This window comes from Aspergillus flavus, chromosome 6 (assembly GCF_009017415.1).
Source record: "Aspergillus flavus chromosome 6, complete sequence".
Taxonomy (NCBI): domain Eukaryota; kingdom Fungi; phylum Ascomycota; class Eurotiomycetes; order Eurotiales; family Aspergillaceae; genus Aspergillus; species Aspergillus flavus.
In genome coordinates, this window is record NC_092410.1 from 2,239,647 (window position 1) to 2,253,638 (window position 13,992).

Below are 13,992 nucleotides of genomic sequence, written 5' to 3' on the forward strand. Positions count from 1 at the left end.
CAGCGGTTGACATGAGTACAGAAATATGGCTGAAGCTGAAGAATTGGGTGCGTGACTCATAGCACAAGGGCTATGCCTTTCATGCCATGTGACAGTATTCATATACAGTAGTCAGCTACTAAATCTATAACTCTTATATCCCGGCAACATGCTCCTGCCAGTCTATGCAGACCCATTATATCGCTTTAGTACGCTGTCGGCTGTGTTAGATGATAAAGCACTCTACCTAGCAGGATAGTTTGGCAACTGCTGCATCCTTCCACCATGGCGCAAGTGTTTCCAACCCTATGCGATAAAATGACCCCAACATCTAACGATGGAAATGCCACCAATATATCCTAAATCAGTTTCGGGGTTATTTAATTTCATGAACGAACAGGGAAGCGTGTGGGTTCAAGTGCTTTTCTTAATTACCGATTGACTGTGTTCCTCAGTGATGCTAGACTATCAGGAGAGCTATAGCTGCCCACTAAGCTCTCTTTTAGTTCCTTGCCCAGGTCCTGGCTGTTGGACGCACACCGCCCCGCTTTTGAGATGAAGGGTCATTCAGAACACCTCCAAAGCAAGGAGCTTGTTTTTAGTACTAGTCCTTCAGTTGATCCGCACCAATTGAATCAATCAAACGAAAGAGCCAGACTCTCACACATATAGTCTACGTTTTGCTAATCCATCTTTCTCAATAATCTAGCTGCATGCTTATTACCTTTGATACAGTCTCTTGTTCTTCTTCTTTCTCCTTTGCCCGCCGGAGGGTACGTAGGTTTAGGTAGGGGTGGGGGGAGGGTATAGTATATGGCGGAAAATATCGAGCTTTATGTGGAGTTGAGATCACCTTGAGGCATTTCTTGTCCAAATAATGAGACATTCTTCGTAGACACCAGCCCATGTGGAATGTTTTGTTAAGTGATTGAATGCTCTGTACAAAAAAAATTGTACCAATTTCTGTTTACTGGCGAAATACTAATCTCGTTTGTCCTCGTTCAGGTTCTGCCAATCTAGAGGGAAGGCACTTGTCAGTTGCAATGCTGATAACTATATCTTGTCTTGATCCTTATACTCACTCCTTCACACGAACATCAGGGGCTAAGCTAATCTCCGCCCTAGAGCCAGGTGTGATTAGTATAAATTGCACACCTACTGACCGCCGAGCGGCCAGCATCTGTTAATTATTCAGTTAGCAAACACAGTGCAACGGAACTTTGAAAAAAAGAGAGAAGGAAGAGACGTACAAGCATATCAATTGCCATCTTCCTGTTAATGTGGTCCATGTACACGTCACTATTGGGCGAATGTTAGGGACAGTTAATGCGCCTGATGATCACTAACTTACAATTCATCTAAGCAGCGGACAGGAGATCCCATAGCCTCCCAAAGTGCCAATAGAAGACAAACTTGAGAAAAAGACTTTTCACCACCAGAAAGTGTCTTTGCACCCCGTCCAGTGCTATCCTTTGTTATATCAGGTTCGACCTAGAAAGTTGTATCAGATTCTGTCAGAGGATAAGAACTGCATCATGTAACTTACTTGTAAATCCAGCAGCTTGCTCTCATGGTCAGTCAGAAGTCGACCACGGAAACTTCTCTCGCTTAGTAAGTACGTGAATTGTGCCTTGGCCCGAGATGAAATGTGAGACCTGAAAATTACCCAACGCTTCTTGCGATGTTTGAGTGTTTCAATGAGAATCTGCAGATACAGTCAACAGACTTGAGTCCCTTGTACAGGGCAAAAACATAAAAGAGAAGAGGGGAAAGGTGAAAACGTACACCCGCAAGTAACCTAAATTCCTCCACTTGCTTCAGGGCCCGGTCATAGGCTGCGGATGCTTTGGCGGCTTCAGCGGCGATTTCATCGCGAGATGCGCCCAATCTAGTAATTAGTTAGTTGAATGATCCATGGCACCGTGTTTGAAGTATCTGACTGTTGGTTATAGCGTTGTATATCCCTATTAAGCCTGTCCAGTTTTTTGTCCAAACTAGCAGCAGTCTCACCTTCCGGAATTGGAACCCGAGGTGAGACTAGACTGGCTTTCTCGCTGAAGTCGATAACACGTGCAGAAACCTCCTCTCTTTTTTCATTTATCCTTTCTTTTTCTCGTCTGATATCGTCTAGTCGTTCAACCGCAATATTTTTATCGTTAATGATCTTTCGGCGTTTGTCTTGCGCCCGGAGTACCTCACTCTGAGTTATATGGAGCTCTTCCGTCGACGCAGCTATATCGGCATCCTTAGAAGCGAGTTGCTGCTTAATGGCTTTAAGCCCCTTCATCATAGCTTCCATGGCCTCCATACTGTCTTTCAATGACCCTTCGTTGATGCGTTTTTCTTCCTCAGCCTCCTGGAGCGTGGCTCGCAGCACGTCAAGATGGTCATCTTCCACACGTTCTTTGTCGAGTACATCTGTGAGCTCTTCCACATGGTCTTCCTTCCTTTGCAGTATGACTCGTAACTCATTTGTACTCTTCCCATGCCTCACACGAGCCTGCTTGCAGCCCTCCAAGCGAGACCGAGCAGATCGGAATCGCTCTTCCTGATCGCTGAGCTTACGCCTGAGGTCCGCCACTACATCACGTTGGACCCTGCGGGAGTAAATGTCAGTGGATAAGCGAGGTATTGGACACATCTAGGAATCACCTTATTTGGGAAGCTAGGTCGGATTTCATTCGTGGGCTGCCACTGTATGCAGGAACCGGAGCCTGGCTTGGCTCTCCCGCACGGTTGTAAGATAGATGAATGCCCCGCCGCCTGTCCGTTTGGTCAATACAGTAACACCGCTTCACATTCCTAGGTTTCTGTCCATCAAAGAGTACTGAAGACGCTTCTTCTAGCTTCTCGATTAAAAGCATTTGCTCAATACCATGGTTAATGATCAATTGTCGACGGACGAGTTCGTTGTCAATCTGCAAATTCGAGTATATCAACCTAATGTAGCTGGCTCTGTGAATCAAAGGCACCTACCTGAAGCACCCGTAAAGCCGTATCAAACTTATGATCAGGCTCGTGTTCTGATGTATCAATATACCCATCATTTCCTATAAAGATTGGGCATATGCTTCCAGCATTGTTAAAGAGGCAGGGTCTGTAAAACTACGGGCAGTGGGAACATACCAGTTGACATTGCGCATAATACGGGAAAGAATCTCCATGTCTCTCTTAGATGTTACAACGAAGCTGTTCAATGTCGTGCCAAATGAGTTCTCTAGGATAGATGACCATTCTGGTTTCAGCAAGGTCACATGGCGACCAATGGGACCGACAGGCTTTTCGGTGAAGCCCTCTTCTTGTTGAATGGTCCTCAGGAGAGACGGCATTTTGTCGTGGAACCCCGTGTTTTTGGGTCCGCCTTCTTTGCTTAGGCTCCATAAAAGTTTCTCAGCTTGCTCAACGTCGGCCTTCGTTCTGTTAAGTGGCACCGCCAATGATTCAACTTCTTTTCCAGCCACTTCCAAGTCTCGGTATAGGCGATCCGCATTGCGTTGGTGTTCCACGTACTGTGTGCTGGCATGCGCAGCTTCTACCTTTGCTCGCTCGAGTTGTTCCTGTTTCCTAGTATAACTGCCGCCGCTTAGGTTAACCAGACGTTGATTTTCCTCTTCAATCTTTTGTTGCGTTTCGTTTATCCTAGCTTCTGCTGCTTTTAAATAATCTCGTATCTGACGTTGCTGTGCCTGCAATGACCATCAGTAAAAGGCCCGGATTTTCTATAGTGAAATATTACCTGCAAATCATGACGCTCAGTCATTTGTTCGTCCCACCTAGCTGTAATTTCCACCTTCTCACTTTGTGCTTGCTCGAGTTTAGTAGTACCTTGTCTAACGCATTCGGCAGCGGCTTCGGTTTCCTCCTCAGCTACTCGTATAGCAGCGTCAAAGCTGCCCAGCCCAGCTTCAGCTGTTGCAATCTTCTCATCGACCCTAGCTAGTTCAATCTCTAAGGAGCTTCTCATCTACGGTTCATCAGAAACGCCGGCTTGCAAACCCATAATGTCTGGGCTTCTTACTCTTTCCTGTTCTTCGACCTGAGCCCAAGCCATCTGGCTCCGGACATTTCTGACCCTGTTCCTCAGGGATTCGTGTTGATCAGACATGTCCAATTTCTGGTTTGCTGCAACTTTGCGGTGTTTTAATATCATAATATCCTGCTCTCGCCCCCTAAGCTTCTCCTCAATCTGATCAGCAGATTCTTCGATCAATCGGTAGTCCTGATCAAGCTGCTCCAATTGAACACCCTTCACAAAGAATTTGTATTTCTCAGCAGGACTTGAGCTGCTCAAAAATTGGCGGGCCATGTCTTGTGAGAGAACATTCATCGGGTTGTCAAATTGTAATGTGAAAAAGTCAATGATAGCATCCAATTCGGCTTTCTTGGTGGAAACTATACGCCCGTTCTCTGCCTTGATTTTGAAGCCACTTGTTCCAGCTTTCGTAAAATGGCGTTCAATTACAATGGACTTTCCATAATCATCCGGCATATAGGCACCGTCTCCTTGATTTTTGATGCGCACAACGATGGTTGCACTCCTACAAAACATCAATTAGTAAGTATGTGACCAGTATAGTGATAAACGCACGTACTCTTTGCCTTCTTTGATGAAACTCTTAAGACTCTGACCGCGATTTGTAGCTGATGCTTTGCCACCCAGACAAAGAGTTATAGCTGTTAGCACTGCGCTCTTGCCGCTGCCATTCTTCCCGACTATAAAGTTAATCAATGGTCCCAGTTCGACATAGAAGTGGTCATGACACATAAAGTTGTAGCATTCAACACGCTCAAGAATGCCATGTTCAGCAGGAACGTTGGGTTCGTCGCCAGCGAAAGAGTACTTCTCCTGGATTAATTGCGTTGCACGTAATTCCAGCTCGTCCTCATCATATTCTAAAGCCTGGGTGATAGAATGATGAATTCTTCCTTCACTCTCACTGTCGCTTACTCCAGTGCCTTCGTACGAAGCTGGTGATTTGGACGTGCGAATACGTTTGCGCTTCCGGTGTGTGTTAGTTTGTATAAGAGACGAGGCACGAAGAAAACACACCAAATGACAAGCGCTGGACGATGAGCTTAACCTGTTATCGTCTCCTTCATCCCATTCACCCTGCTCCAAGGGTCTCTGCGGGCGCTTTAACGATGACATCGGTGGAATGCGACCGGGTCATACAAATGAACAGTAATTATTCATACTAGAAGTAACAATAATGGCAACAAAAGTGAATCAAGAGCCACTACACAGGATCTAGCGGCCTTCCGATCAAGGTCAAATAAAAACCCATTGGATGCGAATGTAGGTTATACTTACCCTATACTCTGATAAGCTTGAAACGCGTATTGAGTCGCGTGAATGACCCGAATTGGGTTTTCGTGATAGCTTACTCTGCGTAATATGGATCGTGTACTCCGTACTCCGTACACTGTGTTGTATCCATTAAAGTGGGGGTCAGCAAGACCTCGATACGGAGCAATTACAGGAGACGGTAATTTGAGAGTCAGTAATTCCATCTGCCAATGCCGAGCTCTCACCGCCTTAAGGCCTGTAGGTACAGAAGTACTTACTCCGTACATCAAATGATCAATACACGATATTCTACAAGCATACTCCAAGTTCCATATCCCCTAGAACAACTTACTAAACACTAGTCAGTGAGTGGTCATCTTCCATAGATATACTGGGTACCTAGTAAGATGCTTTGGTGACGTCTCGGGTTGTTTAGGGAATGTCTTAGAGAAGATGCTTGACGAAGGTACTATATCTATACTCCGTAGCTCATCAGGGGCGGAGAGCGAGTAAAAAAAGTGGAAGAATCTTTGTACAGTACATCGAAATATTCATATCACTTTAAATTTTCCTCTTTTATGATTCGCTTCACGGGCTATTGACATAATGAGCAGTGAAACAAAACCACATATTGAAGTATAGACGCTATGATCAATAATAGTTGACTGAGTCGTTTATAAGAAAGAGCTGCTGAATTACAACTATGCCGCCACCATGGGCTCTTCTGCAACATAGTGGAGATAAGCACCAAGCAATTTTACCCCCTCGATGTAGTTCCTCTTATCAAGCTTCTCGTTGATAGAATGGGCAGCATCAGTTGAGCTACCCATCGGCAAAAGCAAAACGTTCTTGCCTGTCGCTTGCTCGAAGCTCAGGGTGACAGGAATGCTGTTTGCGTTAGCTTTAGTCATGGTGTAGCCTCGAGAACTTGCTAGAAAACATACCTGCCACCTTCACGTGTCATATCTGGCTCAACACCAAATACCTGCTTCACCGCCTTGCCTGCGGCAGTGAAGTTCCAGTGTTTTGGACTAGCAACCCACCATTTTCCATCATGCTGCAGCCACACATCCAAAGTATTTTTGCTGTTCAGCTTCGCAAATTCTGCCTTTATGTAATCAAAGACGAGTTTATTCACATCTTCGCTTTCCATGTTGGGAACAGTCCGAATCGAGAATTTACCAATGACCTTCGCCGGTATAACTGTTTTGGCGCCAGGCGCCGAATATGCGCCTTCGATGCCATGAAGGGACAAAGATGGATACCTCCATCTAGCCATGAGCGTTCTTTCTTTCGTTGGGTGAATGCTGGTTTTGCTTCCCAGGGATTGATGGAGGTCGTCCATTGTGTAGCTGATATTGGGATAGAGGGCTTTTTCTTCCTCTGTCAATGGCTCAACAAGGTCCATGATGCCGGGTATCAAGATGTTGCCATGAGTATCGACAAGTTTAGACATCACATGGACCAAATCTGTCATAGGCTCATGGGCAGACCCACCGAAAACTCCGCTATGAAGATCCTGAGCGGGCCCTGTGACACCGACAGAGTAATAGTTGCAGCCTCGCAGGCCATAGGTAAGGCAGGGTTTCTCTGTTCCAAGCCAATAATTATCTGATATGCAGACGGCATCCGCATCCTTGAAAAAGCCTTTGCTCTCAGCTTGAATAAATTCCTCCAACCCTTCCGAGCCATACTCCTCCATGCCCTCAAAGCAGCAAAGAAGGTTGACTGGCAGCTCAACACCAGCTTTCCTGTGGGCTTCGATCACGTTCAACCATCCCAAGACGGGACCTTTGTCGTCTGTACTTCCACGGCCGTACATCCTTCCTTGGTTGTCAACCGTCAATTGAAAAGGCTCGGTGGCCCATCCGTCTTCCTTCAATGCTGGCTGGACATCATAATGGCCGTAAACCAGTATGGTTCGCTTGTTTTTATCATTGCCATACCGAGCGATGACAACTGGGGGTAGGTCAAGGTGTTCCTTCCCAGGTTGTTTTCCCAGCGGCCTTTGATGCACCTCAGCGCCAAGAGCCTCCAACTCCGAGGCCAGAAACTGAGCCATCTTTATAAGGAAAGGTTATGGGTCAATTCCATTCATAAGGGGTAATAGAGCCTCACGTACTCTGAAAACGTCTTTTCTGTTCTCATCCTGTGCAGAAACAGAAGGGATCGCAACAGCCTTTCGCAGACCTTGAGTTCTGTCAGCGTGCTGTATGTGTAGATAGAAAAAGGTAGCACTCGACTTACGCTCGATGAAAGATTCGGCAAGGCCGTCAACCCTAGACAGATGAGGCACCAGGCCTTTAACTTATGTCCATTCTTTGGGGACTGAAGAAGGATGATAATGGAGAAAGAGAGAGAGACAACAAAACAATAGAGAATCAACGAAGGAAACTTACTGTTTGAAAAATGGTTCAAGCTGTGGTGCCATTTTTTTATCACTGATATGTCCGTAAAAAGAGCGGCGACAGGATAAGTAAGGCGTCCCTAAGAATGGGAGATATGGTGTCCAATATTTTTTAGTGGAAACCGAGGAAGATAAACTAGGCTTATATTCCCTCAGTGACGTTGCGACGCGACGGAGGAGGGGCATTTGGGTGCGTGCGGAAGAAAATCGAAGTGACACGATTTGCTGGTTGGGAGGGGACGTTTACCTAACAATTTAATAATTGAAGCGCTAAAAGGCACCACGCGACCTCTATGCCGCAGATAAGCGACGCTGTACTATCTCGTATCACTAGTAGATACGGAGTACTCCGTACCTAAGGAAGAATTATTGGAACCCGATGAGGTTGTAACATAGTGGATACAATATGGAATCCAATACAGTAACGCTAGAGCTAGAATACAAGTTTTGATACAGCATATGTGAGCTTCCCATAGGCCATGGACAAGAGATACAGCAAGCGTCGAATCAATTTGACTCTCCGAGCAACCAAAGCAAGATCAACTGGCTAGAGCTAGATCAAGATGGAACGCTCCTCCCTCATTCATCTCTTCCCCAGGATTCTTTTCGCAATTGTCGGTCTTCTCTGGCCATCCGACGTTTTGTACCCCATCTTGATTGTACCGCTTCCAAGACTTGTTTCTGTATTTCTTTCTTTTGTGGGCCAGCTTCACATACCATAGCAATGAACATTGGAGAGCAGTCAAAGCGCTTAGCCAGTTTCCAACGGCTCCAAGTCATCGGGTCGCTTAATCGCAGTCTGCGGATCTCCTCTATGTCTGAAGGATTCAAATGATATCTCTTCTCCACGGATGTTTTGAAAACAGAGGGTAGTTGAGCAGAATTTCCATTGTTCATGGAAGCGCCACGAAGGGTTCTCCGAACATCATCGAGAGGGAGGAATTTCGTGGGTGTATGGTATACCGAGGGGGCGCTCGAAGGCGGGTTGTGAATGATTTGATCATGAAATTGGGTGGACGAAACACCAAACGACGCATCTGGTTTGACACGTAGGCGTTGTTTCGTCCGCCTATACGAGGATTGATGCCGGCGTGTTTGCAAAGTGATCGACGGACACGAAGACGGAACAAATGACGGCAGGGCTAGAAACGGCCGTTTGGGGGCAGTAAGACAAGTTGCCATTTTCTTTTCACTTCCTATCTAGGACTTCGGATTTGTTGAAGTTATGCTAAAAGAGCCCTAGATCACCGGTGTCGGTTGATTTCAATCCAGGATAAACTGGAACCACGGAGAACGAGTGTTAGCAACTAAGTTTTAGATGAAGAACGTCATGGGTGAGCATAATAGGTGGAATTGCCTGAGAACATACTGTCGCTAGTTAAATCTATAGCATTAGTTTCTAGTCGCGTTGAAGCCAGGTTCGGACGGCCTTCCCAAGGGATAAACACTTTTGGAGATTCGAACATTAACTTTTTCCTCTAAGCAGTAAGTCCCGTGACGAGGGTTGATCTGGATTAGTATAGCCTAGCCTAATTGAGTAGTAACTTACGAGATGGATATTCATGTAGCGTAATTACGAGACGTTTCAGTCAGGTACTCTACCACTGCTAAAGCCAATAACACAAGGCAATGAAGTATGTCTGGAGTACATCAACATAGTTGTTTGTATTATACTGTACTCCGTACGTCCCATGAAAATATTACCGGGGAGTATGTACTGTATGTACTGGCAGCAAGGAGTACATATGCATAAAGTCCGACCTAGGTATCAATATACCGTGTATATATAGAGTATATAAGTTGTACTCCATATATGACCAGAAATAAAGTTCATTCTCAAGGTGGTGTCATTAGAAAGCCTTTGACTTGACATAAGGCGACGAACCCAATGTACGCAGGGGCGTCTGTTGGCGTCTTGATTGGAATTCAAGTAACTTTGATTCTAGGCCAGTTCATTGAGGCTATCTTTTGGGTCATCATTGAATTAAACCCCAACGTGAACATCAGGTGAATAATTATTAGGTATCTAGTCGAATCATCTTCTTTCTTGTAATAGGCTCTACATGGCTCAGCTATTGTTATAGACTATTAGTAAACGATAACTTCAGATATACCTTTACTACTCACACCAATTATCTTTTTTACTCCTTCCCTAAAACATATATATATATATTGGAATGGCTCCCCTCGGTTGCTTAATTCTCAGAGCATACCCCAGTAACTCCACAACCTGCTTTTCTAACAGGTAGCCAGGATGTGTCGTTGTGCGTGTGCGTGGAGCCGTATAGACAGATCATGGGAGTCCATTCTAACAATTAATGCAATGCAAAGAGGACTTGCAGAATCCTCTCAATCAGCTACTAAGGTATTCACGCTGTTCGGATGTCTTAATGCTTACTTCGGCAAATCCGTGAGTGAACTTTATGGCTTCGGACCATGGATGTTTCGCGTACGAGATCCGAAAAACTAACAAGCCAGTTTGATAGCCATATCATCGACCGTGAGCTAATCTAGGATGAGTTACTCTGAATTTCAAACGAGGAAAGAAGTACAAACCGACATAGGCTCTATGCAGCTGTGTTGGAACCGCAGGCGTATAATAACGGATGATGCAGGTCAAGTACTGGTAGTCGCCTTTGACTCTCCAGTGACTCCCGCTGTTGCTTTTGTCGACGGGAAACTTTGAATTATGTAGGCTGCAATGTGAACAAGCAGCTTTTAGAAAAATCGAAGCTACCAAATATCAATCTCGGCGGTGGGTTCAACTTAGAAACATTGTGATAGCTGCCCGCGGAAACTGGTAATAAGAAATCGGTTGCGTAAGATAGTCCAGGTATCAATCAAGTGTGGTCGATGACATTGGTTGTAAAGATAGGATCTTTACGTAGTGTCATTATACTGGGCTTTACGGTCCTAAATACTCTCTCTATGTATATTATACATATATAACGAAGGGGGTTAGCTATCTATCTATTTAACTACCTATACGCAGAACGATCTCCTCGCGTAGCGTTCAGGGATCAAGACCTAACGTCAACCTACTTAATATATCGATTTCTCGCAGATAGCTTCATTATCACTAGATCAGGTCCATTGTCCTTCTCACGCTAGTTGCCCAATCAACCCAAGATAGTTTTATGTACATTGACCTCGTGGGGACTATGTGAAGTGTAGGTGTTCCTCCTTAAACCAGGCAAAATGAAACATGGATAAACGTACGCAAAGAGGGTTTAAGATGCAGTCCCAGTGGATTGACTATTATCTACTAGCATGCTAGGAATGATGCTAGTAAACGTCTTTCAAACATGACGTCCTTGTCCTGGCTGCGAACTCAGTGCCTTAGGCATTGCATGTTTCCATTTCGGTCGAAAGTGACAGGACCACTGACCCCCTTTCTCATTGGATTTACCTGAAGCATTATTCATGCCTTACCGAGAGCTTAGTAATTGCAGCTTGGAAGGATACTGGTAGTGAGTTATTGCCCCCTCTCTACGTCTTGACCTTTGCCACGGCCTCCAATGCCCGCTGAAACCGATAGCGGAGATCAGACACATCCTCCAAGCCAACGCTTATCCTTACTAGGTCAAATTCTACACCAAAAGAGCTTGCCTAGGTAGGAGTATTAGAGATGGACGGGGAGACAATAGGGAGGAGAACTGAAAGAATGACATCGACATACCCAACCTAACTCACCGTAGTGGGCTAATAAAGTGTAGGGAGAACTGAGTTTTCAGGTTAACACAATTTCCTCCAGGCTGAAGAATTCGTGCGCTACTACTAACCTCAAAGTAAAATTGGTACCGAGACTGGGGCCCTTGAGGACTTCCAGGTGATCAAAGAAAGCAACAGCTTGGGCGGTTGAGTAGAAAGTAACTGAGAAAAGACCCCCATAGCCACCGTTGGAGTGGCGAAAGGCTTCGTATAAGGGTCTTGAAGGGTTGCATTTGGGGTAGAAGACGTTTTTCACTATATCCCAAGTCAGACGCATGCTATTAAAACTGGAAAGATGGAAGAACACATACCAAGTGATGAGCCCTTCAACATTTCTGTAATCTCTTCGGTGGTGCTATTGATCTTCTCGATCCTTGACACAAAATCACGGCTATTCCTCTCCAAGAAAATTGCGTCTTCAGCCCAAAGATTATCCTCATAGTCGCGGGCAAAAGTGTCTTTGAGAGATGAATAGTAGCGTCCATGTGGATTGAGCACAGCACTACCCCCCATGACATTACTGTCTCCGCTGAAGATCTTTGTTAGACTGCTGACCACAATATCGGCATATGGCAGCACATTGATGTTGAGGAAATTCCCCACGGTCTCGTCCACAACCACTGCAAAATCGTATTTATCTGAGAGAGAACGGATGCGTTTGAGATCTGGGGACTTCAGCAATGGATTGCCAGGGAACTCGGTGAAGACTGCGAGGAATTTTTCCCCAGAGTCTAACCGCGCCTCTAAGTCGTCTATGTCCTCGGACGAGCCATTTCCATAGAATAAACAACCGGGCCCCCATTTCTCAAGAGTTTTCAGCGTGTCAATGTAAGGAAAACCAAAACATATGCTTTTCATGGCTCCCCTAGCGGCTAACAACATCTGATGGGAGTTGAAAATCGAGCTCATACCAGTGGGGAAAAGGAACACATCAGATTCTGTTAACCCTGCTACTCTTCCCTCCCCAGACGTCTTTTTGAGGGCCTCAATCAATTCCACATCCGCTTTTAGGACACCTGCTATACGTCTGCGCACAGCTCTTTTTGCTTGGTCTGCTAGGGAGGTGTTCAAATTCCGGCCAAAACGCTCCTCGATAAATTGGATATGTTCTCGCCCATCCCGTACACCGTCCGTGACCATCGGCGAGTCTGTCGGTGAGGGATGTATCCCACCTGCCCGAAAAGAACCATTTACCGTGTCTTTTCCCTGGTATCTTCGCGGACCTTTACATATCCGCTGGGCTACAGTTTCTGTCATAGTGGATTGCTTTTCCACAAGGAACCCGTCCCTCAATGCACTGTGACAAAATTCACCTCGACGGCTTGATACACCGTTGCCCGTATGCTGCCATACTTGCTTCGCGATTGATCCAAGTTCTTTTGGATATATCACACTTGACAAAAACGAAGTGACGTTTGCTGACTCGGCTTTTGTACGTGGAGAAGGGACAAAATCTACAACCCGCACGCTATGCGAGTCGTCTGCAGATGATTTTGACAAGATAAATGAACGACAAATATGCGCAGTTTTGGCGGAAGGAAACAACATGGCAGACTCTGTGTTGGGATTTCCGTAGCATTGCACGATCTCTTTCGCAAGTTCTTGAATCGTCGGGTGCACGAAGAATCGAGGATAACCGCATTGCATCTTACTCATAACCCACGGCTCTCCTTCTTCATAACCGACATTTGCTTTCCATGTTGGAAGCGATACACTGACTGCCTTTGCTTCTATCAGTCATATGAGACATTTTGTGCGTAGGTCTAGGCATCGTGGAAGGGTTATTTCATTCATGAATACTCATGATGGAGTACTTGACTTTTAAGAACGGCAGAGGCTAGCCGGGGTAGGGGAAAGGCCGCGGGGTCAAACATACATGGTCAGTATTAGGAGGTACAGGGCCCCCGATGTCCTGAAGCATTATGAGCGCGGAGATTGATCGAAGATTTAAGGGGTAAAAAGTCTTTCTCAGACGATTAAGGCCACTGTGACGAGAAGGAAACAACGGGACGATATGAGAAACAGATGTCAGGAATGTTTCATGGCCACGGAAGCCTTCTGGTATGAATCACTACTACTAGTAGGTACCCACCCCACGAGCGACTTCGGCGATGTCTAAAAGAAGCTGGCCAATGATATCCCTTTCTGATGGACCATCTCTTGTCCTCTAGAGAACTGGTTGATTTCTCGTAGGAGAAGCTCACCGCCTGAATAGTACAATTTTACAAATATAGATAGTTACATATAAGAGATACCAACCTAAGTACCTGGTTATACTTTTTATTCAAGCTTTCAATTTTTAGTATTAGTATATACTAGTAATAAGGATTTAACACAAACATTCAGGGATGTCTATAGTAACCTAAGGCATACAAGTTGATATACCGAAAATAGGATAGAAATACCTGTACTCCGTACTGGAGAGCGGTACATCCTCATATGTTCACTGGTATCTCTGTATTAGTACACCTACCTTGATATTTGATAAATAAAATGCACTAGTGTAAGTTTGAAAATGCCATACCTGCTGCAGAGTTAGTAATAAATATGATTAGTTTAAAGCTGTAAGATGCTGACCTAAAGCAAATGTTGTTTAGCCTTAAGCATC

At 45.3% G+C, this 13,992-nt stretch overlaps 5 protein-coding genes across 5 annotated transcripts; 1 reads left to right on the forward strand and 4 right to left on the reverse strand.

The window, feature by feature from the left end:
• Nucleotides 1-960: 960 nt before the first annotated feature.
• Nucleotides 961-5,128, reverse strand: F9C07_2074795 (uncharacterized protein; the record flags this gene model as incomplete). The annotated part of the gene is given in 14 exon segments (XM_071508802.1): nucleotides 961-1,009; nucleotides 1,062-1,159; nucleotides 1,230-1,278; nucleotides 1,331-1,470; nucleotides 1,526-1,684; nucleotides 1,765-1,867; nucleotides 1,920-2,576; nucleotides 2,632-2,934; nucleotides 2,956-3,029; nucleotides 3,102-3,665; nucleotides 3,716-3,943; nucleotides 3,962-4,517; nucleotides 4,548-4,978; nucleotides 5,030-5,128. 14 exon segments carry the CDS (start codon nucleotides 5,126-5,128, stop codon nucleotides 961-963), a joined length of 3,510 nt encoding a protein of 1,169 aa, XP_071367840.1.
• An 839-nt stretch (nucleotides 5,129-5,967) lies between these two features.
• On the reverse strand, nucleotides 5,968-7,697 carry F9C07_12129 (uncharacterized protein; the record flags this gene model as incomplete). The annotated part of the gene is made up of 5 exons (XM_071507778.1): nucleotides 5,968-6,154; nucleotides 6,211-7,328; nucleotides 7,389-7,456; nucleotides 7,514-7,545; nucleotides 7,666-7,697. The coding sequence occupies 5 exons, from the start codon at nucleotides 7,695-7,697 to the stop codon at nucleotides 5,968-5,970; spliced, it is 1,437 nt and encodes a 478-aa protein (XP_071367841.1).
• Nucleotides 7,698-8,252: 555 nt separating this feature from the next.
• F9C07_12128 (putative 60S ribosomal protein L20) lies at nucleotides 8,253-8,855 on the reverse strand (the record flags this gene model as incomplete). Its single annotated transcript, XM_071507777.1, has 1 exon — nucleotides 8,253-8,855. One exon carries the CDS (start codon nucleotides 8,853-8,855, stop codon nucleotides 8,253-8,255), a length of 603 nt encoding a protein of 200 aa, XP_071367842.1.
• Nucleotides 8,856-9,364: 509 nt separating this feature from the next.
• F9C07_12126 (uncharacterized protein) lies at nucleotides 9,365-9,726 on the forward strand (the record flags this gene model as incomplete). The annotated part of the gene is given in 3 exon segments (XM_071507776.1): nucleotides 9,365-9,392; nucleotides 9,572-9,680; nucleotides 9,696-9,726. 3 exon segments carry the CDS (start codon nucleotides 9,365-9,367, stop codon nucleotides 9,724-9,726), a joined length of 168 nt encoding a protein of 55 aa, XP_071367843.1.
• Nucleotides 9,727-11,162: 1,436 nt separating this feature from the next.
• F9C07_12125 (putative cystathionine gamma-synthase) lies at nucleotides 11,163-13,409 on the reverse strand (the record flags this gene model as incomplete). The annotated part of the gene is made up of 5 exons (XM_071507775.1): nucleotides 13,261-13,409; nucleotides 11,690-13,106; nucleotides 11,456-11,639; nucleotides 11,353-11,395; nucleotides 11,163-11,282 (listed from the first exon to the last, which is right to left on the reverse strand). The coding sequence occupies exons 1-5, from the start codon at nucleotides 13,303-13,305 to the stop codon at nucleotides 11,163-11,165; spliced, it is 1,809 nt and encodes a 602-aa protein (XP_071367844.1). The 5' UTR covers nucleotides 13,306-13,409.
• Between the last annotated feature and the right edge of the window lie 583 nt (nucleotides 13,410-13,992).